Source organism: Pezoporus wallicus, unplaced genomic scaffold, assembly GCF_028554395.1.
Source record: "Pezoporus wallicus isolate ANWC-B61680 ecotype Strahan unplaced genomic scaffold, APGP_CSIRO_Pwel_v1 contig_6274, whole genome shotgun sequence".
NCBI lineage: Eukaryota > Metazoa > Chordata > Aves > Psittaciformes > Psittacidae > Pezoporus > Pezoporus wallicus.
The window spans coordinates 929,064-953,867 of record NW_026635738.1 but is presented as its reverse complement, the minus strand read 5'-3'; the positions used below and the strand labels follow the sequence as shown (position 1 = coordinate 953,867).

At 51.0% G+C, this 24,804-nt stretch overlaps 3 protein-coding genes across 9 annotated transcripts; 2 read left to right on the top strand and 1 right to left on the bottom strand.

The window, feature by feature from the left end:
• Positions 1–147: 147 nt before the first annotated feature.
• On the top strand, positions 148–9,984 carry E4F1 (E4F transcription factor 1). Of its 6 annotated transcripts, none has more exons than XM_057398082.1 (14): positions 148–385; positions 786–934; positions 1,001–1,115; positions 1,953–2,158; positions 2,556–2,676; positions 2,924–3,076; positions 3,368–3,534; positions 4,038–4,265; positions 4,566–4,671; positions 5,190–5,407; positions 5,836–6,034; positions 7,093–7,253; positions 8,050–8,112; positions 8,900–9,984. In XM_057398082.1, the coding sequence occupies exons 1-14, from the start codon at positions 229–231 to the stop codon at positions 9,245–9,247; spliced, it is 2,391 nt and encodes a 796-aa protein (XP_057254065.1). In that variant the 5' UTR covers positions 148–228; the 3' UTR covers positions 9,248–9,984. The 6 variants fall into 6 exon arrangements, with proteins under 6 accessions (XP_057254065.1, XP_057254069.1, XP_057254068.1 ...); XM_057398085.1 differs by having other exon boundaries at positions 149–385; positions 1,019–1,115; XM_057398083.1 differs by having other exon boundaries at positions 149–385; positions 1,016–1,115; positions 4,035–4,265.
• Positions 9,985–11,048: 1,064 nt separating this feature from the next.
• Positions 11,049–20,754, bottom strand: ZDHHC4 (zinc finger DHHC-type palmitoyltransferase 4). Of its 2 annotated transcripts, none has more exons than XM_057398087.1 (6): positions 20,475–20,754; positions 14,843–14,916; positions 13,463–13,641; positions 13,238–13,363; positions 12,670–12,914; positions 11,049–11,638 (listed from the first exon to the last, which is right to left on the bottom strand). In XM_057398087.1, exons 1-6 carry the CDS (start codon positions 20,715–20,717, stop codon positions 11,354–11,356), a joined length of 1,152 nt encoding a protein of 383 aa, XP_057254070.1. In that variant the 5' UTR covers positions 20,718–20,754; the 3' UTR covers positions 11,049–11,353. The 2 variants fall into 2 exon arrangements, with proteins under 2 accessions (XP_057254070.1, XP_057254071.1); XM_057398088.1 differs by lacking the exon at positions 20,475–20,754 and adding an exon at positions 17,501–17,637.
• A 1,455-nt stretch (positions 20,755–22,209) lies between these two features.
• LOC130593115 (delphilin-like) lies at positions 22,210–23,178 on the top strand. The gene has a single exon (XM_057398008.1). It carries the CDS (start codon positions 22,429–22,431, stop codon positions 23,176–23,178), a length of 750 nt encoding a protein of 249 aa, XP_057253991.1. The 5' UTR covers positions 22,210–22,428.
• Positions 23,179–24,804: the final 1,626 nt, after the last annotated feature.

Below are 24,804 nucleotides of genomic sequence, written 5' to 3'. Positions count from 1 at the left end.
CGGTCCGTGTGGGCACCGGGGGTCAGAGGTCACCCGGGGGCCGGGCACCGGACACCGGTATGCGCGCGGCCCCGGGATCACCCCCCGTCGTGTGGCGGCCGCGTTCCCCGCAGAGCTCCCCCTCCGCCCCCCCTCCGCCCCGCGGTGGGCCGGTCCCGCGGCACGCGGCCCGTTGTTATGACGACACGGCCGTAAAGCCGCCATCTTGGCGGTGCGGCTCGTTGCGACATGGAGGCCGCGATGGCAACGAGCGCGGGGCCGGCGGGGCTTACGGCAGGCGCGGCAGAGGAGCGGGAGGCGGCGGCGGCAGCGGGCTCCGGAGCTGCCGTGACCCCCGCGGGCCCCGCCGCCTTCCTCAGCCTCCCGGCGCCCTTCAGCGAGGAAGGTACCAGCCGCGGGGCGGGCGGTGCCGCCGCGACAGGGCCCGGCCGGAGCTGAGGGGAAAAGCAGAGCCTGGGTGGGGCGGCGGGGCCCGCGGAGCCACCCGGCCTGGCGGAACCGACCCCTCGGTGCTCGGCGCGGGGCGGAGCGGGCCCTGACCATGCTGGTTCTGTCAGCAGCGTCCGGGCTGGTGCCCCTCTGCGTCCCGTCCCTGCGCCGGGCTTCGGGAGGGGACCCGGGCCCGGGTGGGGAGATCGCCCCGTTCCCTGCCAGAAACCGGCTCGGAAACACCCCCAGCCCCGGGACCCCCCCCCCCCCCCCCCGGTGCGGGAGCTCACCTCCACACGCAGCACAGGAGTTTTCCATGTCAGTTTCTTAAGCCGTGCCCGAATTCTCCCCCATAGATGAAGATGACGTGCACAAGTGCGGGCGCTGCCAGGCCGAGTTCACCTCCCTGGAAGAGTTCGTGCACCACAAGCTGCAGAAGGTCTGTCACAGAGTCCCCGAGGCTCTGCCTGCGGCACCACCGGGCCTCGGCCAGGACGTGCAAAAGGTGACAGCAACTTCTCCTCCAGCCGGGGCTGTTGGCTTTAAAGGTCATAAAACTCCTCTGCTAAAGTGTTGTCTGTCACAGCAGGTTGTTCCTTCTGTCGAGGAGTCCATAACTGTTGCCCATATAGTGGTTGAAGCATCTTCAATAGCAGAGGAAATCAGCAATGCCTCTGCTATAGTAGGTGAGCTTTGGGGTGCCTGGTTCTGTACCTGGCTGGGTCAGGAGCTTGTTCCCCCCTCTAGTGTGCTCTGGAGGGTGATCTGTGTGTGTTGTCGGGCACATGATGCCTCCGTGTTGCTGCAGGACTTGGGGCTGAAGGTGTGCAAGTCATCCCTTGACCAGCTCTGCAATTGTCCCTGCAATAATAAATTAAGAGTTAAAACTCTGTTCCAGAAGTGGCCATTTTAATAGTTATGCTGCAATAGAATCATAGAATCAACCAGGTTGGAAAAGCCCTTTAAGCTCACCCAGTCCAACCATTCCCAGCACTGCCAAGGCCACCACTAACCCATGGCACTGAGGCCTCGTCTCCACGCTGTGTGAACACTTGCAGGGACGGTGACTGCAGCCCTGCCCTGGGCAGCCTGTTCCAATGCCTGAGCACCCTCTGGGGAAGGAATTGTTCCTCAGCTCCATCTAAACCTGCCCTGGGGCAGCTTGAGGCCGTTTCCTCTTGTCACATTCCTTGCTGGCAGAGCCCAGCCCCTCCTGGCTCCATCCTCCAGGCAGTTGTAGGGAGCTATCAGGTCCCCACTGAGCCCTCTCTCTCTAGATTGAACCTCCCATGTCCCTCAGCCGTTCCCCATCACACTTGTGCTCCAGGCCCTGCACCAGATCTGTAGCCCTTCTCTGGACCTGCTCCAGCACCTAAAGTAAACAGCAGGAACTGTGCAATGACCCATGTTCAGGCTTTAAGTAGCTGTTCCTCCTCCTGCTGTGTGAAATGCTACAGCAGTAAATTGATGTAGTTAGGTAAAGCTCTTCTGCAAAGGACATAACTGTCCTACCCTCTTCCCAGGCAGTGGGCACATCAAAGAAGTCATTGTTGCAGGAGATCATGTTTTTGAAAACCCAGATGGACACACTGATGGGGAAGTCCCAGAAGAGCCAGGCAACCCTGACGATCCGGAGCAGGATATCTCCACGGAACTGATCAAGGTTAAGCTGCTGGTTAACAAAGAAGGGAGATATGTTTGTGAATTATGCCAGAAGACATTTAAAACAGTAAGTATATCCTGTGTGTTTGGGTTAGTGAGTTATTTAGGCTAGAAGTTCACCAGGATATCTCAAGACTCAATAACATTATGCTGTTCTAGTGCATGAGATGCTTCCAAAAGGGAAGTCCTACTTTCTGAAGGAGCACTGTTTTTCTTTACAGCTGAAATGTAAAACACTTAACCTCTAAAATCCTTAACCTTAGCTTCGAGAAGCTGTGGCTGCCTCATCCTTGGCAGTGTTCAAGGCTAGGTTGGATGGGGCTTGGTGTAACCTGCTCTAATGGAAGGTGTTCCTGCCTGTGGCAGGGGGTTGGAACTGGATGAGCTTTAGGGTCCCTTCCAGCTCAAACCAGTCTGGGATTCTGTGACTTGAAACATCTTCTAAAATGAAATTCTTTCCCCAGGCCAGCATCCTCAAAGCTCACATGATCACTCACAGCAGCAGGAAGGACTATGAATGCAAACTCTGTGGCACTTCCTTTAGGACAAAAGGGTCTCTGATTCGACACCATCGGCGTCACACTGGTAAGAGCTCTGCAGAATAAGAACTGCTCGTTGCAGGGGTGTGCTCTGTGTGTAGGGAACCAGGTTACCTTCCAGGGGAACTCACTGCTTTCCTGCTGCTGAGCTGAGCCCGTTTTGCTCTCCACAGTGCTGGGCTACTGGGAGGCAACACAAGAGATAAGCACGGGGCTGGCTGTAGGAAGCTGAAGGTGTTCTTCGCGCTGGCAGTGGTTACCTTAATACTCATTTTCATTCCTGTCATTCCCAGACGAAAGACCTTACAAATGCAAGAAATGTGGGAAGAGCTTCCGGGAATCAGGAGCTTTGACTCGGCACCTGAAATCTCTTACACCCTGCACTGAAAAGATTCGCTTCAACATGAACAAAGAAATAGTGGTCAATAAAGAGGATCTGCCAACAGGTCAGTGCTGTTGCCAGCACCTGCCTCATGTCCGGGAGAACTGAGCATATAAATTAAACCCACTTTTGTGGTATTCAGTTTGTAATTTTTTATAGGAAAAAGTAATTTATAGAGCTAAAGTATTAACCCGAAGCTCTGTAGCCAGGCAGTGACTGTGAAGAGTGTTTGATGCTCTGGAACAGAGCTGGTTTTAGCAGGCACCTCGTGTTCTGAGGCACATTTTCTGCCAGGCACAGCAGGCTGGGGAAGGTGGCAGCACACCCATGACTCACTGTGCTGCTTTTCTTGCAGGATCCTCTAGTTCAAACCCAGACACTGTTTCCTCAATAGCGAGTGAGTCCATCGAGAGCTCACCCGTCATTCACCTGGTGACAGATGCAAAAGGCAACGTGCTTCACGAAGTCCATGTTCAAATGCAGGAGCTTCCTGTTGTCGATGCAAAATCCCTGGACCAAGATGTGAGTGCATTTTCTCTTAAAGGCCCGTCATGTGCTGTATGCAGAGAAGTATTGTGAAGTATTTCACCTCACAGACAGAATTCTCATAGGTGCTAAAAATCTGGGTGATGGGAATAAATGGTTAATGAGCTGCTATTTCACCCAAGCACATAAAGGTTCTGCTCTGCTAGAGTCTGGCTGAGCTTAGCAGCACATCTGTAGCATGCAGGAGGATGCATAGGATTCACCACCATGCACTGAACAACCCAGAAGGTGAAAGGGTGTTTTTATTGATCATTCCCTGCTGCAAGACACTGTGATAGCAGCAAAGGCTTATCATACCTAAGACTGTGTGTCTTCAGAGTACACGTTCACCTCCTCTTCCTCCCCAGTCCAAGATCATTGCCTTGCTGACTTTTCAACCCTGTATCACAGCACTAGATACCTTAGAAAGAATGGCTCTAAAGAGAGGGCTGAGGGTGTATTTGCTGTGCCAGTTACTAGACTGTTCCTTCCTTCAGCAGTCACATCCCGAGGAGCTGCCATGTGAGGGGGAAGCGACAAGTGAGAACCTGCTGAGGGAGGCCATGAGGAACTCGGGTATCGTGATAGAGCGAGTCGCTGTGGAGGAGATGCAGAAGCCAGACACAGAGCCTGCTGTGGCTGCTGCAGAAGGACTGCAGAATGAAGCGGTGGAAGCAGAAGAGGAGCCATGTGGGGAGCAGTGTGTTGAAGTAGAACAAGCAGAGGCTGTATGTTTGTATTCCGTACATAGATTCATTGTGTAATGTTCCTTGCCTGCACTTGGCTGTGCACAGCACTGTTAGCATGTTACCCTCCCTGCATCTCTCCCTGTGCCCTGGGAGTTGTGTCAGGTTTTATAGTTAAACATATTTCACATGTGCTTAAGTGTGGTGTTAGGACACAGAGCTGCTCTCTCTCCTGTTAACCATACAGATCTCTTCCTGGTCAAAGCTGGAGTATTTAACTGCAGTACTTCCTATCCACACCAGGACAAACATACTTATGTTGTACCATTTTCTTTCCAATAGCCAGAAGCTGAAAGAACAAATGGGTATAAAAGTTACATTTGCCCTCACTGTAACGAAGCCTTCAGTGACGCTACTTCCCTTGAAACACACATCAAAGGTCATTTAGGTAAAGTTCTACTGCTTATGCTTAAAGTGTCTAAAATGTGAGGTGTCTCACATAGCACAGCTTGCTTTGTTTCAACTCCCTTGCCTTTACATGGCCTTAGCCATGCAAAATCAACTGATTAAAATCAATTAGTGACACACTAATGTGAAAAGGTTGATTTTGGGAGAGCTGTAGAATAAAGCGTAGAAGAAATACCTAACAAAACACTCCCAACTTTCACATTTCGGGGCTGCACTGCATCCTTGCAAGTGGAATTTGATGAAGAGGCCAGGAAAAAGGTTGGTGAGGCAGAACAGGTTCATAGGCTGGACCTGCTGCTTGAAAGGCACCAAAGACCAGGAGAGCAACAGTGGAGCAGAATTCGCTTCTGAATGAGACAAAGACCTTACACACAGTTAATATAATTTCCCTCCTTCTCCTGGGTCATGTTTTTGGCAAGGATTCGATTACAGCATGTAGGAGACACTTGGTCCTGTGGGTTGTCGTGTACCAACCACATGTCCTCTCTTTCTCTCTAGATTACAAGCCTTTTAAGTGCGAGGAATGTGGCAAAGAGTTCACCAAGGGCTACCTGCTAAAGAAGCACCAGGAGGTGCACGTGAACGAGCGGCGTTTCCGCTGTGGAGAGTGCGGGAAGCTCTACAAGACCATTGCACACGTGAAGGGGCATCGACGAGTGCACTCCGATGAGCGGCCCTATTCCTGCCCCAAGTGTGGCAAGCGGTACAAGACAAAGGTGAACTCCCTCACCACGGCCTGCCCTCCAGGTTTCCCTTTCCAGAGCCAGGGTTTGGGAGAAGTTAGGAGGCTTTGCTCCTCTTAATGAGCTGAAGCTCCAGAAGGAGGCTTTTTAGTAAGGAAAGAGAGGGCTAGTCATAGAACCATAGAATGGTTTGGGTTGGAAGGGAACTTAAAGATCATCCAGTTCCAATGCTCTGCCGTAGGCAGGGGCAACTTCCAGTTAAGATCTCAGTAAAACCTTCACATTTGTGAAGAAACTGTCTGGAAAACTCTATGTAATAATAGTAAAACCTGATTTTTATCACGTTGTACATGAGAAAAAGTCCTCAAGGATGTTAACTTTTACCCAGGAAGCTAAAATACTGCTTGTTCCAGTCTGCAGTCCCCTTTAGCTCCCTTCTCCTGTTCCTCCCTTTGGTACAGAATGCCCAGCAAGTCCATTTCCGCACGCACCTGGAGGACAAGCCCTACGTGTGCCAGTTCTGCAGCCGCGGCTTCCGGGAGAAGGGCTCGCTGGTGCGCCACATCCGCCACCACACGGGAGAGAAGCCTTTCAAGTGCTACCGGTGTGGGAGAGGCTTTGCAGAGCACGGCACCCTCAACAGGCACCTCAAAACCAAAGGTGAGGTGGCCAAGAGTTTGGCTGCGATGGGTGGGAGCGTGGGGTGGTCTCAGGTTGGGTTTGGATGAGCTGCTCGTTGGCTTAGTGGAGAGGGTTTCTTGGAGTGGAGCTAATGACTGGCATCGAGGGCTGTTTATCTGCATCCCAGTTGCATCAGGAGATGTGTTACGGGTTTTTTTAATCTATATTAATGAATGTTTCTACTGTGATTTTTGTGACCAAGAGTCAGCTGAACAAACAGCTGTAAATCAGTTCTAATATATAATCTAGATCATCTAAATAAAGAGGACTTGCATCAAGACTCTAATTGCAGCAGTGCTCTGGGTTCTCTGCTCCAGCCTCTAGCCTAAGTGGTCCCTGCAGTGTCACCACTGTCCTGAGTAAAGAAGACAGAGCCTGCACCCTACCAGAGCCTACCGGGGCTCTGGTCCAAGGCTATACACAAAGAGGGAGAAAATTAACATTTCCACAAAGTAATGCCAGAGAGAGCTTGATTCCTGTGTCGGGGAAGAGGTGAACTGTAAAAACACAAAGCATGGATGTTCTGTGAGGAAAATGTCTTGAGTTCTCACAGATAATCTTGTTTGATCAGATTAGTTGCACTGGACCTGCTGCTCCTTTACCTCCTAAGCATGGATTTTTGAGCTTTGTCAGGTAGTGATGATGAGGTGTTTAGATTGCGAAGAACAATACAAGTTCACTAGAAGGAAAAAAAAAGAGTTCCCTGGTAGATAGAGAAATGTGTAAGAAGAAAAGATATGCAGTTCTTCACACACAGCTTTTGAGATCTAGTATGGATTTACATCTGAACTGAGCTGTGTGTCTTTTGGCACTGTACTGGACAGTGGCTCTGCTCCAGTCTCAGTTCTGTTTGGTGTCACTTGGCTGATCTCAGTGGGATGAGAGCCTGGTAGCTGGTACTTGTCAGTGGTATTCTGTTACAGGTCCTTACCTGTGCTGTGTAGCATTTTCCATGAGGACCTAAAAATGGCCTTCTCCTGTATTTGAGATGATTATGAAAAATGATGTTCTTTTGGCGTTTTTGGAATACCATTCAGGTGGCTGCCTCCTGGGTTTGAAAGAGGTGGAGGAAGTGATGGTGTCTGAGGAAAGCCAGTCTGCTGACAACTTGGCTGCCACTGTCATCTCCGAAGATCCTCATACGGTGCTGGTGGAATTCTCTTCAGTGGTGGCAGACACTCAGGAGTACATCATCGAGGTGAGAAGTGGGCAGTGCCTTTGCCTGCAGACCTCAGCACGGTGTTTTGTCACTGAAACTGCAGTTGTGTGTGATGTTCCTCACCTAGGGCCTTGGGAGAAGGTAAAATAGGATCTAGCCAATGCATGACCCTAGGAATAAGTAGGATTAAAGAATCTTGTTCAGAAGGAGAGCACCTGGAGCCTACTTCACCCCCTTCCCAAAGCCTTCCTGTAATGTATGCAGGAAAATGAGAAAGCAGGAAGACATCAGAAAGCTGAGGCTGAGAACTGACCATACCACATTTTATGTCCTCACTGATTTGCTTCAGCTTTCCCTGAACTTTTACCTTCTATTTTCCTCCATTTCTGTTTAACTTAAAGAAATAATTTAGCAGAGAAATAATCTCAGGTTTTAACTGGTTGTGGCTGCCAAAAGCAATGAATTCTGCATTTTGCTCTTCCCCCCATGTGACAAAGAGCCAGTACTCATCAGTGCAGAATTACACAGTTCATTTACTGAGCCCGGTTAGTGCTGCCACAGTTCTTCTCCAATAGAAGAATCTGCCAGTTGGCCAAGTCCTGCTGAGAGAGGATGTTCTCTTCTGGTTATCTGTGAGCACTGCGAGTTACTTTTAAGTAGCTCTTGACAATGGGATTTGGAGGTAATGTCAAGGAGGAGTTGGCTTTAGAGGAGCTACTGCAGCAGGAGGGGAACAGACAGACTCTTATAAAAGATCTTAATGTCTTATATCTTGGTAATAAAAGTGGTTTTGGTAATAATCTAAAAAGAGAATCATCATATTTTGTCTTTCAAGACTGCTACTGAAGATATGGAGACCAATGAAGCTACTGAAATCATAGAGGGAACAAGACATGAGGTAAAGCAGCCACGTGAAGGATTATTATGGGGACTTGCTGTAGATGAAATGAGTTGCTTTTGGTGTCCTGAAAGTCATGCTGAGTAAACCCAACTTCAGATAATCAATTGACTGACCTCTGTAGGTTTGCAGAGCTGCCTGTACTGGTCATACTGGATATGACTGGGTTAGTGCTGGTAACCCTAGATCCTTGCAACGCATTCCAGAATGCTAAAAATGGTTCCTGCTGCACAGTCAGAGGCTGGCTGGGCTCCTGGCTTGGATTCTATCAGGTCAAAGGTCCTGGCATGCATTGCTTGGATTTGTCTATAAATATTTTGACATCTGAGGGGTGCTGGAGAGGGACTCTTCATCAGAAACTGTAGTGATAGGACAAGGGGTGAAGGGTTCAGACTGAAACAGGGGAAGTTCAGATTGGATACAAGGAAGAAGTTCTTCCCTGTGAGGGTGGTGAGGCACTGGAACAGGCTGCCCAGAGAAGTGGTAATGCTCCATCCCTGGCAGTGTCGAAGGCCAGGTTGGACCTAGATGATCTTAAGGGCCTTCCAAACCCAAACTATTCTATGATTCTGTGGCAAGTGTCCTGCTGGCAAAACATCTTCAGTGACGTGAGCTATTACATGTTCTAGGAGTCTGCTGTTCCAGGAGTGATGAGTACTTCAACAGCTGGAGGGAAGTGGAATTAATGCTGTTGCACTGCCCTGCTTGTGGTGATGAGAACTGTCCATACTTCTAAGAGAGAAACACCACACTGAGACATAACGAGTCCTCTTTTCTCTTCCTGTAGGTCGACAGCCACATTATGAAGGTCGTGCAGCAAATAGTGAATCAAGCAAACTCTGGTCACCAGATCATTGTGCAGAACGTCACCGTGGCTGAGAACTCTGAAGTAACCACTGATGCTGCAGACACCATCACCATCGCCACCCCCGAGAGCCTCACTGAGCAGGTGGCCATGACACTGGCTTCTGCCATCGGAGAGGGAGCAGTGCTGACCACGGAGGGTGGCATCGAGACGGAAGAGGCGACGGTGACCATGGTGGCATCTGAGGACATTGAAATCATGGAACATGCGGGAGAGTTTGTGATTGCCTCGCAGGAGGCGGAGGTGGAAGTCCAGACTCTCATTGTGTGATGAGCAGCATGCACCCAGTGACAGATGCTAATGTAAAACTTCCTGGGTTTTTCAGTTTGGGAGTCGGAGCAGTCCTACCTTTGCCAAGGGAGGGAATGCTTCCATAGGGAAGTGACTTAACAGGAAGGTACAGCGCTGAGATGTTTCCTGTTTAAAATGGAAGTACCGATAGTTAAAATCCTCTGCATGGTTGTACTGTGGAAGTGACCCATGCACCAGAGTTGACAGTCTCAGTAGTTTGTACAGCTGCCTCAAATAAAGGAAGGTTCCTTGTAAAGCATTGACCTCTGACCACAGAACAGTGGTGTTCTGGTGTTCAAAAGCATTCAGAAAGTGAAACAAAGATGTAGGGTCTCATAAGAGACTACTTAACATATGCATTTAAAGCAAACCAAGGAAACCAAACCTAAGGAGTTCTGGTGTGTGTTCACCACCACTCAAAGTTTCATGCCTTTAACCTCACTCCTTTATGCCTACTAAGGCATGGTACTGAAGTATCTTCGTTTTATATCCTGGACAAGTAGCCTTATGTACTGGTCTATGAAAGAATGCATCATTGTACCCTTGCAGTGCCAGACAGGCTGCCCTGAGAGGGGCCTGGTGGCATGTAAAGCCATATTGTATATGATAGTTTCTTTTTTTTAAAGCATATCTGGGTTTTTATTTGCATATTGTACAGCTCCAGCATGTAAATAAACACCTTTGTAAAAATAAAGTTATTTAAAGTTCTTACTAGAGCTGGCCAATTTCTGCTCTGTTGTCACCCAAACAGAAGGATGTCTGGAAAGAGAATGGGGACCCCTTGACCTTGTGCCTAAGAAACGCTCATCACTAGGCGAGTCAAACGCTTTTTCCCCAAACAAGCCTCCAGAAGCAGCCAGTACACGTGTGCTTTGGAGCCTTTCACACGATCCCCAGGTAAAGGATGGCAGAGGCCACTTGCACAGCTCTAAGTTAACTTTTGTCTTCTGCTGTTAAGGCCAAGGGTTTTCTGAGGGACAGCCATGAACTGCCTTCTAGCGTTCACCTACAGAATCCTGGTACAGACTGGTTTGGGTTGGAAGGGACCTTAAAGCTCCTCCAGTTCCAACCCCTGCCACAGGCAGGGACACCTTCCACTAAAGCAGCTTGCTCCAAGCCCGTGCCCAACCTGGCCTTGAACACTGCCAGGGATGGGGCAGCCACAGCTTCTCTGGGCACCCTGTGCCAGTGCCTCACCAAGCACCTCACCTGTAATAGTTTCCTGTCTAAATTCAAGGTGCTCCATCCTAACCCGGATCTGTAGTAGAACATGGTTCTTGAAGTTCAGATTCTGCCAGTAATCATAAAGTCTTTCAGCTAAATCCATGCAATGTGTTCTCCATATTAACAGAAATGGGTTAATCATTTCCCAAGCAAAGATACTCACACAAAGGTGAAGCTTCCTCACAGTTCACAGCAGCTCTTTTTTTGTTAGCTCTTCCCTTGCAAGTGTGCACAGGGAGAAAGATTCACTCCAGTAAGATGGACCCAACTTGTCTCTCCAAAACAGCCAATTCACTACTGCTCCCTCCAACAAGGAAACAAGAGGACCAAGCTTAACCTCAGAGATCTCACCCAGGGAAGTATCTTAAATACTGAGGCATTCGTAACCAGAGCACTGCAGTCAGCTCTGTTACTGTTTTCCGGCAGGGCAAAAGAAAAAGGTGAATGATTGACAAAGCAGTGCCACTTCCACATCTGTGACACTGCAGGAATATAGCAGTGTCTCCTGCAGGAAGGAAGACCTACTTAAGATGGACTAAAGCAACTGAGGAACTCAATTATACAGTGGTATATATTATGCAGCATACAAAACTAAACATAAAACCCCCAGTTCCTTATATATGTGTTCTTTAGCTGATCCTAATGCTTCTGCACTGTGATTGTGTCTGAAAAGACTTGCAGGCCCCTGCCACCGTACAATGTCAGTGTCACAGACAGACTGGTCAGCTTTATGCAAACAGTTTCCAATCACTTCACTGAGATACAGTCACCTTTTTACAAAAGCTGCTTGAGCATCAGAGCTCACTGCTGGTATAAAGTCCTACAAAAAACTTATAAACACACATAAGAACACTGATATCTTCATGTTTTCTTCTTGCTTTCCAGCACTGCAGGAGGCTTAAAGATTTCTACCAAATTCCTCCAGACTCCTTTAGAATAAATGTTCTTGTAGACAGCTTGTCTGTCATGAGGCTGCAGTGTTGGATGGTGGCAACACCCGTGTCTTCTGGATTTATACCATTCATTGCAAGTTTGGTTGGTTAAGGCCAAATAGAGATTGAAACAGGAGTATGCACCCAGAACCAGTGTGAGGAGAATGACAAAGCCAAGCATGAAGACAATCCTAGGGAAAGTCAAGAAAAGGTGCTGCAAAGAAAGAAAAAGAACAACTCAGTTACAAAGATGGGGCATTAAAGCACATGGAGGGATGTGAGTGCTCAGCGTGCAGCTGCAAAGCACATCTGGGCACACATGGAACTGTGGAGCCCCAGGAAGAGGTCACAGCCCTCTGTCAGCTCCGTGACTGAATCCTGGAGTAGAGCATGCAGACTCCCAAAGCCTGGCTAATAAGTGGGAGTATTTTCTCCATCCATCTATCTCTGAATGTTGTATTTCATAGCAGAATTCTGCTTGTTGGGTTTCTTAATTAAGAAAATCATTAATGCAGATCATCTGAAAACAAACTGCCAAATGAAGGGGCCACAATCTGGTGCAACTTCAGGTTTTGCTGACACGATGCAGTTTTAAGCAGCTCTTCCCTGAGTTAAATTCCAGTGCTGGGGAGTGGGAATGGTACAGCTCAAACATGAGCAAATGCTCCCTCACCGAGATCCCTTTATAACAGTCCAAGGCTGAAACATCTGGTGTTTAGGATGAGGAAAAGAGAAAGCATTTGCTGTGTATCACCTCACTGCCATACTACGGAAAGGGGTGAGGGGACTGAAAAGCAAATGGTTCAAGTGCTACAGAAGCTCAAAGTCACCCTTTGTATGCAAGAGAAAAAAATTCAAGTATCTAAATTCCAGGGCAGTAGAGTCCTGCTTGAACATCTCCATGAAGATATCTCAAGGATTTTCAACTGTTTCCTAAACATTCCTGCAGCAAATAGTCACTGGAATGTGAAATCAGTCCCTGTGAACTAGATCTGCTGAGTTAAAGCAGAACCTGGAAACAGAAATCTAAAGAATGGAAGACTGGAATGAAATGCTGGGAGAAAAACCCTGTACTTTAAAAGCATTCTGCAATGGCAGTTTTCTACACTGCATTAGCTGTGTGAAGGTGGTAAACCCCTGCATCTGTCCACATCTGCCTGTGAGGAGGATTAACAAGACTCCTGAGAGCAAAGACTGAGCTAAACCTTTGTATACAAACTAATAACCCACACAGCATAAACTCACCTGGATGAGGAAGAGAATGTCAACAGCACGCTCCTGTCCTTGGTCATCAATGTAACTCCCATGCATCATGCCTGAGAGCAGCACCACTTGGTTGAGGAACGCTGCCGAGATGACTGCAGTGGTTGCTGCCATGGCAGTCAGTGTGAAGAGGTAAAGGAAGAAGTACTTGGTGTTGGAGGCACCAATGCAGTTGTTGACCCACACGCAGTGGTGATCAAACCGATGCACACACATGCTGCAGAAACCTGGGGAAGAGGGAGCCACAGGACAGGTCAGTTGCTTGGGGTTTAAGTGCGCAATTTCATTTTTACACAGTTTAGGACAGTTTTTCATCTGACAAAATCCAAGAATTATGGTCATGATTTTAAGCAAACACAGTAACCCCAATACTAAACCCAAAGCTGTGCTATCCATTTCCTCTTTTATTCCCTAAGACTGCAGCTCACAGACTTTGTCTTCTCTGACAGCACTGCCCAGCAAAGCAGAGGAAAGGCAGAGACTGCAGCTCTGGAGAACTGATTTGGGGAGGTACCACTGTTTTGCTTATCAAGGAAGTTAAGATTCTTACTGCAGTGTTTTGACCTGGCTGGCTTCTCCAAGTCACACGTAGGACACACGATGCCCTTCTGAAACAATACACCATCATAAGCATAAATCTTAACCAAAGACGCATGATTTGATTTAGTTATTATACCTGTGAAAGAAACAAGAGAAACTGTTAGCAATGGTGTTTGTAGCCTTTTTTAGGTTCCATTTTCAAATGGCTTACAGCTCCCAGTCAGCAAGAGCTTACCAGGATTGGCTCGCGAGCAGAGGATGAAGCAGCCCACGTTCCCAGCCAGCAGCAGGTAGGGCAGGAGGAGGATGAGGAGGTGAAACTGCAGCTCCCAGCAGTACACAAACACTTCCCATGTGTATTCCGCATACACTGCAGCTTGCAAGACTACGTGCAGGACAACAAACAAACAGCTTCTGTAACAGCAAGGGGACAGTCTATTCAATACATAGCATCCTGATTAACAGGTCCCATCAGAGGTGACCAGCAAAGACTTTCCAAACACAAGGAGACACCTTTCAGGTTTTCAGGCCAGCATGGATTGCATATTAATAGCATTTTCTCCTTCCAATGCCTTCCTTCTCTTCTTCCCACATACACTCCTTACAATACACCAGCTAAACTCACTTCCACTACTAGCATCTCCTCTGACTTTCTTTTCCCATCAGTAAAATACAAAGTCTTGTAATCACTTGCTGCTGACAAAACATGCCACAGCAATAGAGCGCAAAGCATTCTGCCAGAAGACATTTGCTATGTGCTGCTCTGCAAGCAAAGAAAACCCCAGTGAAAGCTGAGCTCAAAAACCCTATAATAACCTAAGCAGCTGTTAGGAGACAAGCATGGCAGGAGTTAGCAAGGGCCAGTACTGGTGCCAGGCTGCAGGTTCTGTGAGGCACGTTGCACCATCACTTGGCACACAGGTTTGTTTGGGATGCATCACACTGAGAACAGCTTCCAGCAGCCTGGCAAAGAGACGCCAAGATAAGCCACACATTAGGAAAGCAATGCTCCCTTACTACAGTTCTCTGCATTACACATCAGTTTGCTGGGCTTGTATTATGAGTTTTAAATAACTAGTGATGTGTACTTTACTACAGGGGGAAGTCTGTTGCAGACAAGCTCTCCTCTACTGCTCTCTCCTCCACCATTTCATGTGCAATCCAGCAAGATCCTGTGAAGTCTCTCAGCTGCAGGGCTACAAGAAGATACTCCCAACCTTGGCAGCTGTGAAGCTTCCTCTTGAGCTCAGACACCCAAACTGCTGGACTGAGAGTAATGGGATTTTAGGGAGAGGATGGGGGTTGCCAGCTAGAGGTTGGCAGTCTAGAGGCTATTGTACTCCACCACTGTGACCAACATCTGTTACACTGGAAGCCACTGAGCCACAGCATCTTTATCTGTCAAATATTTCGGGGTACCATCTTCTAAACAATAAGCAAGGAACAAACAGACTACAGTGTGGCAAACCATAAAGGGAATCTGTAATACTCGACAAGCACCCCTGACAAAGAGAATCTAAGGATAACACTGAAAGCTCTGTTGGGGGTAGGAGGTCACAACAGGAACCAGAAATACAGTAAAAAATAATGTCAAAAGCATTAAGAAGTGCAATACCTTGTGTGGAAGAGCCTGTGAAGCACCCTCTGTGCCACCCTCTGGAGCTGTGCAGGGATCACAGATGACAGTGCCTGAAGCAAATGAGAACACTGTTGTTACCTGAATTGCACAATGTTTCTGCCTGTGGAAAGGTCAAATAGAAACACAAGTTGCCTAATCCCTCAGTTATGGATCTGTAGCAGTGGGGAGGGAGCTCATTTTCAGGGTATGTGAACTCCTAAGAATACAGCAGGAATGTTGCAGGGGATTTCACTGTGGGAGTGAAGTTCTGTGTTCTTGGGAGCTCAACAGGCACAAACGTATCTGGGTTAATGTGTGAAAGTTAAGGAGCTTATAGTGGGTTACAGGCTGGTAACTGGTTAAGCAGGGGATAGAACTGAGCAATTCCCAATCTGCAATATGCTTCATCAGGACATCTGACAGATGCAAGCACAGATAAGCAAAGGGATAAAGTCAGATGCCCTCCAGAAGGGAAAAAAACACCCCACAACCTAACCAAAACCCAACCAAAACCCCCAAATCTACAGTTCTTCAACTACAGCTATGGCCCAGCCATGTCTGACTGCTGCTTCAAACCAGCCAGCCACGATGAAGAAGGAAAGTGTCTGTGTTCATTCAGTGAGCTCCTCAGCAGCAGTCTGTGACCGCCGAGCTGTCTGACTCTGCTCTTCAGAGGGTGATAGATCTCTATAGCAACACACTGCTCCATCAGCGGTGCAGGAATTAGAGCAGCTGAGCCTATTTCTAGCTGACATGGAAAGAAAATATGCAGTGAGAGCTTCTTGTCTCAGATGTGAAAGCCCAGAAGGCAAAAAGCATATGTAAGAGTTGAGAAGACGCTAAATATTTTTCTTTTAACTGGTATGCCTCTAGCAGCAGTTCAAGTGACAAGTCTTGCTTCAAAGATGAGGCTGTGTTCTGCACTAGGAAACACAGAACTAGACAGGAAAGCAGCCTGCATCAAATATTAACTGTGTGTCAGTACGGTGTAACATTGCATTCAATACCCATCATCCCCCCACGTACAGCACAGCAATCCCCTGTATTTCAGCCACTGCTTACACCAGAGCAAGAGGCTCCTACAAACACCGTTTGTGCCTGCAGGGATGCTGGAAGCAGGAGAAAGTGAGAAGAGTTGCACCATGAATATAACCACCTCGCACAACCGAACCACTGGCAGCAAGGAAAGCAGCCAGGGATGGAAGCTGACCTGCTCAGAGCTGTGCTCCGTGTGAGTTAATGCCTTCATCTCCCTCACAATGAATATCTGTGAGGCTCTTACAAAAGCACAGTCAAACAACTTAAACTTCCAGGCTTGTACCCTTCATCACTTACAGTCAGATACCAATTTAAATTACAGTGTCCAGAGAAGCTACTCAGGATTATCTTTATGTATTTCATGAGAATAAGCATTGATTTCACTTCTCCAGCCAGTGACTTTACATCTCAGCAGTATTTGAACTGCTGACTGTTACATGTTTCATAGAAGCAGCTATTAATATCTCTCTGCACAGTGATCTATGTGTCTATAAAGCCAGGTTGGATGGGGCACCTGCTCTAGTGGAAGGTGTCCTTGCCCATGGAGGGAGCTGGAACTGGATGAGCTTTAAGGTCCCTTCAACCCAAACCAGTTTGGGAGTCTATGATAAAAAGTACAATACTAGTAATAAAATCAAAGTCTGTTTAGACTCATGTGAGCAGCATTAAGTATTATTTATAATTTAAATGACAATTCTCTTATCCTTTCCCTTCCAAGAATATCGCCCCTTTTCGTTTCCCCTCTTCATTCAGACACAGTCCAACAGACAGAAAAATAAGCTTGTGCCTCATCAATTCATTCCCTGCTTTTGCAATAAAATGCCAATTCTTAATCCTCTTTTAAAGCTCTTCATTCCCCCCCTCTTCTTACGAACAGCAGCCTGCAGTATTACAGGCTCACCTTAAAGAGCTTCCCTAAAACATTTGCCACCAGTTGTAATTCTCTCCCTATTTTAATCCTCAAACTTCCTCCCACCTTCTTCCTCTTAATGACAGCAGCAACTACCATGAAACTGCAAACACACGGGACCTCGTTGTTATTTCATGTCTCAAAGCTGACGTGTTACGGTGTCACTGAACACCACACTTTGAGCATCACAACTCCCGTGCGTGCCACCACCCTCAGCACTGCTGCCAGACTGGCACACGCAGGAGCCATGAGACACAAATGGGCTTTTCCTACCTGCTCGGGCTGGATTTCAGGAGCTGGAAGGAAGCGTGGTTCTATTTCCAACCCTGATTACTGGAGAGCAGTTGTCAAAATAAGATGAAATGTGAGATACAGCACACTGTGTGTATTAGGGTGCCGAGGTGCTGGCACAGGGTGCCCAGAGAAGCTGTGGCTGCCCCATCCCTGGCAGTGTTCAAGGCCAGGTTGGACACAGGGGCTTGGAGCAAGCTGCTCCAGTGGAAGGGGTCCCTGCCCATGGCACAGGTTGGAGCCAGATGGACTTTAAGTTCCCTTCCAACCCAAACCACTCCATGATTCTATGATCCCTCTGACCATATATATTAGTGGGTTTATAGAGGAGAGATGCAGCAGCTGCACTGATTTAGCACAGTGAACCTGCTGAGTTCATTGGAGACCACCACGGCTCCGAGAGCTGGGCTCTTTACCTGGCTCACAGCGCTGACGCTTCCAGCGAGGAAGCTCTCCCTCCTCCCCGAGCAGAGGCACGGCAGAGCCATGGCAGAGAGCACAAAGCACGAGTAGATGAGGAACAGGCTCAGGAAGTCCATCCCGCGCCCTGCAACACAACACGAGCCCCGTGTTCGTGCCGCTGGGTGCCGGTGCCCGGGTCAGCGCCCAGGCCCGGCCCGGCCTCACCGGGGAGCCGCGCACCTGCAGGCCCCACACCAGGCCCTGGGGTGTGCGGGGACTGGAGCCCGAGGTGCCCTGGGGGGGGGTTCGGTCGCGGCCTGCGGGGTGTCCGGCCGCCAGCCCCGGGGGTCACCGGGCGGAACGACACCCGCCTCAGGCGCTCCCTCAGCCCGCACCGGCGGCTGTCCCCCCGCCCGGCAGGGGGCGCGCTCAGCGCCAACCCTCCCGCCGAGGCCGGCTAATCGATCGCCGAGCTCGCCTGCCCCCTCCGGTCGCTCGGGGATCTACAGCGGCGGGAGCGCCTGCCCGGTACCGGCCCCGCTGTCCGGAGCCACCGTTCCCGGGGCCCAGCGGCTCCGCGGAAGAGGTTTCCCGGGCTGAAGGGACGGGGCAGCCGCTGGGCCGCCTCCGGGACGGGGGGGAGCCACCGATGGCCTCCCGGAGGAGCTGAGGCCGCGGGGCAGCGCCACGTGTGCCGGGCTCCTTCCTCCGTGCGCAGCCGAAGCGAAGGGTAAAGCGGTAGCAATAAACGTTAAATCATTGTTATAAACCCCATGTCCGTTCGGACCGTCCCGGGCCGCTCCTTACCGTGCGGGCGGAGCGGGGGTCCGCCGTTCCGTACCGTTCCCAGGGGGTCCGCACGGCGATTCCTTGTGTCACTGCTGAGGGATGTGCAGGAAGTTGTTGCCTTTGGTGATCGGAATCCTTTGGTCTTCCAGAGGAGCTCCCAGCATCAGGTCTCACCATCACCTCCCGTGCGCTGCAGGGCAGGAGCACGGGGTGCAGCGCCCCGGTACCCGCAGGGTCTCACGGGGAGCCGTGTGCTGGCGCGGCAGGAGGGGCAGCCCGGCCCCGGTGCCCTGCGCGGGGGCTGTCAACTGAAACCGCCGCAGCCGGTGCCCTCCGCGGCCGATTGGGTTACGGTGCCCGGGTAGAGTTTGCCATAGAAACCGGGCCGGGCGCTGCCGCCGGGAAACAGCCCAGAGCCGCGGCCGGAACTGCTGTGATGGTCTCGCCCGCGCCGGGGGTCCCGCTGGCTGGATCCCGGGCACCGCAGGTAAGCCCCGAGGGGTGCTCGGGATGCTTGGGTACCAAGAGGAGTGGTTGAGGCACAGCGGCATTGGCACCAAGAGGACGCTAACTGGCTTGGCTGAGGTGCAGCATCAGGTGAGGCTGTTTCAGGAAGGGGACCTTGTTTTCCCTGGTAAGTTCCTTCCCCTCAATGCGCTAAACCAGACCCTAAAGGAGAGACATGCACCCAAAACATTACCAGGGCACACGGATCCTGGAATGCAGCCCGAGGTGCTTTGCTCCTGAGAGAGGCTGTAGTGAAAAGCTGTTTCCTCCCTGTTGACACACTGGAATTCCTGCACTGCTCCAGGTACAATGGTAGGTTTTGTTGGGATGAGGGATGTAACCTGGTAAGTTTGGCAGCGTAGAAGGGGTCCTGGGATGGGTGAATGGCATCAGCATGGACACAAGGAAGTTGTTTTGTCTACAGGCAGGGTTTGGGTGCTGGAGCTGCCTGCAGTGAGTGTTAGCAAGCAGGGCACCATCACCTGCACTGCTGAGGAGCTCCATCCACTCTTCCTGGTCTTCAAACAGCCAGAAAAGGGCTTTGTTATCAGTTGCTTCACTTGCTCACAACCACCGCAGTTTTGCCTGCCTGTTTGGGCAGCGGGTAGTGAAGAAGATGCCCTGAGCAGGAGGTGTGTGTATTTCTGTGTCAACACGGGAGGGCAGTGCATGCTCCCCCCAATGCCTGCCCGAGCATCTCAGCTGCTGAGAAGGAGATCTGTGCTTGTACAGAACCTGTGAGAGTGGAGCCACGTCCCCTCTCCAGCAGAGCACCACCAGCACCAGGGCTGGGAGGACAGGAGGAGAAGGCTTCTGGGCTTCCTGAAGGGTTGTTTTCCCTTCAGCCCATCGCTGCTGACAGCTCAGTCCACACCAGTGCGAAGGGAAGACCAAGGGGTTGCTGTGTTGTCGGGGATGGGATGCAGATGACCGCTCCTGCTGGTGCCGCAGCAGGATGTGTAATACCCTAAACCCTCTTAGTGTGCTAAGCCCTGGGATCCCTCAGTGCTGAGGAAGCAGAGGAGAAAACCAGAAATAGCAGCTTAACAAACAGTGTCGCGGGCGGGGGGGGGGGAATCTGCTGGGAAACATTCCCAGCTGCTCCTGCTGTGAGGACCCTGCATGGAGCAGCCTGGTCCAGGCCCCCAAATCCCTGCAGCAAACCCTGCATCATCTGACAGAATCACACGCCCGAAATCTGCTGTCCCGCTCAAACCGGCAGTGATGGGGCCAGCGAGGAGGTCTCAGCACATCCACATACCTGCTGCATCTGCTGCTTGGCAAAGTGCTGTCTCTTCAGATTTGCCCTGTGGGTGAGGGATTTCCCTCCATGGCCACTAATCTCTTTTACCTCCTTCCAGCTCCTAATTCCCCCCAGATCTGCAGGCTCAGCTCAGCCCTAGACTCAGCCAGGACCAGCACAGCAATTAGCTTGTCCTTCCTTCTCTTTGCTATGGAAATAAAGTTAATTAGAACAGGAAAAGGCAAAACAGCCCTTTCTGCCCGCCTGGGGCTGACAGGGAGCCACTGGAAGGGCACAGGGCTTGAGTAAGAAGCCTGGGAAGGAGCAGCCACCCTGGCTCTGCCCCAGCTCCATGGCGCAGCAGCCGTTTGCCCACCCCTGGACCAGCGAGAGCTTCCAGGGGTGATGGAGGAGGACCAGGAAAGCACCAACCCCTCAGCGGGACCAACCTGCTGCTGGTGAGGGCCCGCCAGGCTCGCGTGGATGGCTGCAGACTTCTGTAAGTGCTCGAGCGTAGGGTGCAGAGGTGGAAGGGGTGATGCAGCGAGGCGATGGCTGCTGCTCTGCTGGGCTTTGCTGTGGAGCTCAGCCCAGAGCGGCAGCACTGGCGCTGTCCCAGTGGTTACTGGGCGCTTGCTGGAGCCTTCAGTGCTCGAGCTTGTGTCCTGGTGTTCAGCTGCAGATGATTCCATCCTGCTGCTGCCAGCCTTGCCCTGTGCTTCACCCTGGACACTTCTCCTCCGGACCTTCGCATCTGTACCTGTTAACATGGGCAATGGCTTTATTTCCTCTTTAAAAAGTAGCAGTAATCCCCGATTTTGTATAGCATTTTAATCAGCACTGCTCTACAGAGGAGGACAAGATTATTACACTTCTAATGTGAGCGACAGCACGTTGCTTGGTCCTTTTCATTATTTCCTTATGAAGGTAGCACATCTAGTGCTCTCTCATACAGCCTTGAGCAGCTGTTTGCAAGAGCAGAGCAGGCTCAGGTTATTAACACAGATTTCTGCTGTGTTCCCTGCCCATCCTTGCGATTCTGCTCTCAGAGCAAGCTGGTCTGTATTACCTCTGCTGAAAATGGACTTGAGAAGAGTTCCTTTCATCTCCTTGGTCTGTAATAGGGTATAAACCAGTATTTCCCAGGTCTGAAAGGAGCAGAAGAAAAGTCATTTGATCATTCAGATCAAAGCCAAGCTGCCCACTGAGGTGGAGGTGGGGAGGTGATGCCTTTGCTGTGCTGGCAGCAGCATGGACCAGAGTAAAGTAGGACCCTCGGAGTTGTCCAAGGGGATGAACCAAAAGGCAGCTTTAGGCTGTGCCTCTGAGCCTGTGTTTGAGGCTTTTTGATCTAAAGGGCACAAAACTCAAGGTGCGTTAGTGAGGATGTTACTGTGGAGCAATGCTGAGTCCTCATAGTCTCTGTAAGATAGTTTGCCCAGGTAAAACAGGCTGTGTTTCATTTTGTAAGTGTTTAACACATGCTAAGTAGCACACATGGAACAAACATGGGGGTAAAAAGCATCTCTGCAGACAGCTGAGATCAAATGAAGGGAAAATCTACATGCAAATCATTACAGCAAGCGTCAGCCATCCACAGAGGTACTTACACATGGGCAGCATGGAAAGGGCATCCAAGTGAGCCGCACACATCAGCTGCTCCGATTTACCTGGGGCAAAGATGACTTCTGCAGATGTTGAGGGCTGATGTGCCCGCTTTCTCCTTGAGCATCCACGGAGCCGGTCCTGACCCTTCAAAGTAACCACAAACAAGTTCTTTTGAGAATCCTCATCTTTGCATTTCAGGGTGCTGTGATCAGGTTAATCCTGGACACAGGACACAGAGAAATACCCCTGGGAGAACTGAGAGCATCTGACAAATTCGAATGAATTTGTGTTAATCTTGCTGTTGCAACCAGCTCCAATATTGGGTATTGCAAAGAGCTGGTTAAAACCAGGCTGTCTGAAGCCACTGGATGACCTGTTCATTAATGGGACGTGCCAGGGAAATGAAATAATCAGTTTGATTGATACACAAATAAATACAAGCAGGAGCCTAAAGACACCTCCTGGTGAGATGGAGGTGGGGAATGTGCCACCTCCAGTGGGACACAGGCTGTGCAAGGCCATGGCCCTGGTGCCAGGCATAGCCCCCACCATCCAGCCAGCGCAGCTTCCTCACTGCTAATGGCACTGGCACTGCTGGCAGCCTTATGGTGGAAGAGTAAAAGCTATTTTTTAGCGAAATATAGAGGAAAAGTGTCCCCATTGGGGCACTTCTTCCCACAGTTGAACGTGCAGCACCCCCACACCCAATGGGACCCACATGGCATCTACAAGAACTGACGTTAAGGATAGAAAACACCACAGCTCCTGTTTTTCCCTTCTTTTCCAGTCGCAGCCATGCCAGCGACCAACCAGGGCTGGCCCGAGGCCTTCGGGTTCAAGATAACGGGGACTGGTCCATGCTACATCCTCTGGGTGCAGGAAGGCAGCAGCGCAGCGGCAGCAGGGCTGCGGCCAGGGGATGAGGTGCTGGAGATCGAGGGGCAGCCCGTGTCCTCCCTGGGCTGCGCGGCGCTGCTGGCGCTGGCCCGGCGCTGCCCCAACGTGCCCCCCAGCATCGGGGTGGTGTCGCGCCTGCAGCACCTCCACATCCCCCCCGCTCCACGGGGATGCTTCGGCTTCGAGCTGGCGAGCGGCAGCCCCCCAAGAGTGGCCGGGGTCAGCCCGGACTCTCCCGCTGCTGCCTGCGGGATGGAGCCGGGGGATCTCGTGCTGGAAGTCAATGGGATGCCGGTGATGCTACCCGAGGCGGTGGCTGCCCTGGTGGGGTCCTGCCACGGGCGGTCCCTGCAGCTGGGGCTGCTGCGGCCGCAGCGTGGGGCTGGGACACGGGACCCCATCCCCAGCGCTGATGCCGTGCACCAGGAGAGGAGGCAGAAAGCGCAGGAGTTCAGCAGGAAGGTAAGGATGGGCTGTGGGGCTCTGGGCACCTCTGCAGCAGGCACTGGAGATCCCCACATCCAGCCTTTGCAGCGTGCTGGGACATGGGGATGCTCCTGGCTTGGTCATGGCATTGAGCAGCAGATGTGGGGCATCAGCACCCAAGAGAAGGCTCTGACAACCACCTGTATTTCAGTAGCCCCATAGAGAACAGATGGGTGCTGCAAAGGGCTTGGGGACCCTCTGGGTGCTGACCCCAAGGGCTTGTTCCTTTGCACTACAAGAGCATGTGGAAGCCCACAGGGGCAGATCCCCATCTCCTGCACATCCTCCCACAGACATTTTAGCTCTAAGTCTGTTGCAGAGACAAAGCATCAACATGATTACATCTTCATTGTGTTCCTGAAAGCTTCCTAGTGGGCAGTTTACCAACCCCATCTCCTCACGCTGACTGTAATTTTGATCATGGCTGGGTTTTTTTTTTAATCTCTCTAATTTCCATTTCAAAGTGGCCTTTTAAGATACTGTTACGAGAATAACCAGGGCTGAGGGTTCTTGGATCCTGAGTTAATAAAGGAACAAGACATTCATAAAGAGATTTGCAGGTATCAGCTGAATCCCCTCAGTCAGCTTCTGCATTAAAGATTCACAAGCGTGCGCTGAGGTTCGGATTCATAAGGCAAAGCATCGCGTGTGAAACAGATACCTGCTGGTTACAGGAGATTCACAACAGGCTGGGAAGCTGCTCCACGCTGCCTCCATCTCCTGAAGTCACATTAAACCGAGTAAACACTTCCTGGATGGGCACAGGAGAGCACTTTCGGAGCCAACAGGATGCTCATGGTGCTGCGAGCTCCCACAGCAGCACCTCTGCTGCATCCCTTCCTTGCCCAGCAAAGCTGCCTTGGCCAGAAGTGGGTTTGAGGAGCACGTGTGCCAATGGCTCCTGGGTGCTGGAGCACAGCCCAGTGGGCAAGCACCTCTCCAGAGGGAGTTAATGGGGGCTGATTTAAGTGGCTTCATCTTTTGACATGATGCAGAGAGTAATAGAACACTTCACCCCTCTTTACCTGGGAGCTCAGCTCTGGTTGGTGCTCCTGGTGCAGTGCTCCTGTGATAGAGGTGCTCACGGTCCCAGTTCCAGGTCGTCTCCTCTTGTCCCCTGCATGCTAAGGGACTGCACTGACATGAGAGGCAGCAGCAACCCCATTCCCAGCCACCAAGCCCTGGGATTCCCATCCCAGGCAAACATTTCACGGCAGCACCCCCAGATTCATCCCACCAGGAGCACCGTGGTCCTTTGCATTTCAGAGCTGGACCTTGGGACTCGGCAGCACACGAGTGAGCCCAAGAGAATGCGAGTGCCCCAGATTCCATAACCTTGAAGCGCTGCTGCCGGCGGCTGCGCAGACCCAAAGCACCCAGGGGGCTGCAGTGGGGGGACAGCACCAGCACCGAGCCTCCCGTGGGAGCTGCCAAGTGGGACAAGCACCTGGAAGACTCGGCTCTTCCTCTTCCCTGGATGAGGGATGCTCCCAGATGATGCAAGGGGCTTGGCTGGGTGATGGCTGCTGGTTCCCATGCAGTGCTGCTGCAGGATGCACACCAAGGAAGGGTGAAGGGCTCTGCTGCCCTCACTGCTGCATCCCCCTGTGCTCACAGAGCTGCTGTCAGCACAAACCCATCACCTTGCAGGAAAACCCACTGCACACAATGACTGCAGGGCAGTCACAGGGAGCTTCTGCACCCCATGCATTCGCTGCATGCAGCCGGGCTGCAGGCACCAGCATCCCCCATCCAGCACAACCCCAGGCCAAAGAGCAGCCCCCGGCC

Coding starts and splice junctions, on each gene's coding strand:
- LOC130593115 (XM_057398008.1), top strand. CDS start 22,429: ATGCCAGCGACCAACCAGGGCTGGCCCGAGGCCTTCGGGTTCAAGATA.
- ZDHHC4 (XM_057398087.1), bottom strand. CDS start 20,717: ATGGAATCATCTGCAGCTGAACACCAGGACACAAGCTCGAGCACTGAA. Junction 13,642..14,842: donor CACAGGCTCTTCCACACAAG/GTATTGCACTTC, acceptor TTGCTGTTACAG/AAGCTGTTTGTTTGTTGTCC. Junction 12,915..13,237: donor AGCCAGGTCAAAACACTGCA/GTAAGAATCTTA, acceptor CCTCTTCCCCAG/GTTTCTGCAGCATGTGTGTG.
- E4F1 (XM_057398080.1), top strand. CDS start 229: ATGGAGGCCGCGATGGCAACGAGCGCGGGGCCGGCGGGGCTTACGGCA. Junction 935..1,000: donor TCGGCCAGGACGTGCAAAAG/GTGACAGCAACT, acceptor CCTCTGCTAAAG/TGTTGTCTGTCACAGCAGGT. Junction 5,408..5,835: donor GCAAGCGGTACAAGACAAAG/GTGAACTCCCTC, acceptor CCTTTGGTACAG/AATGCCCAGCAAGTCCATTT.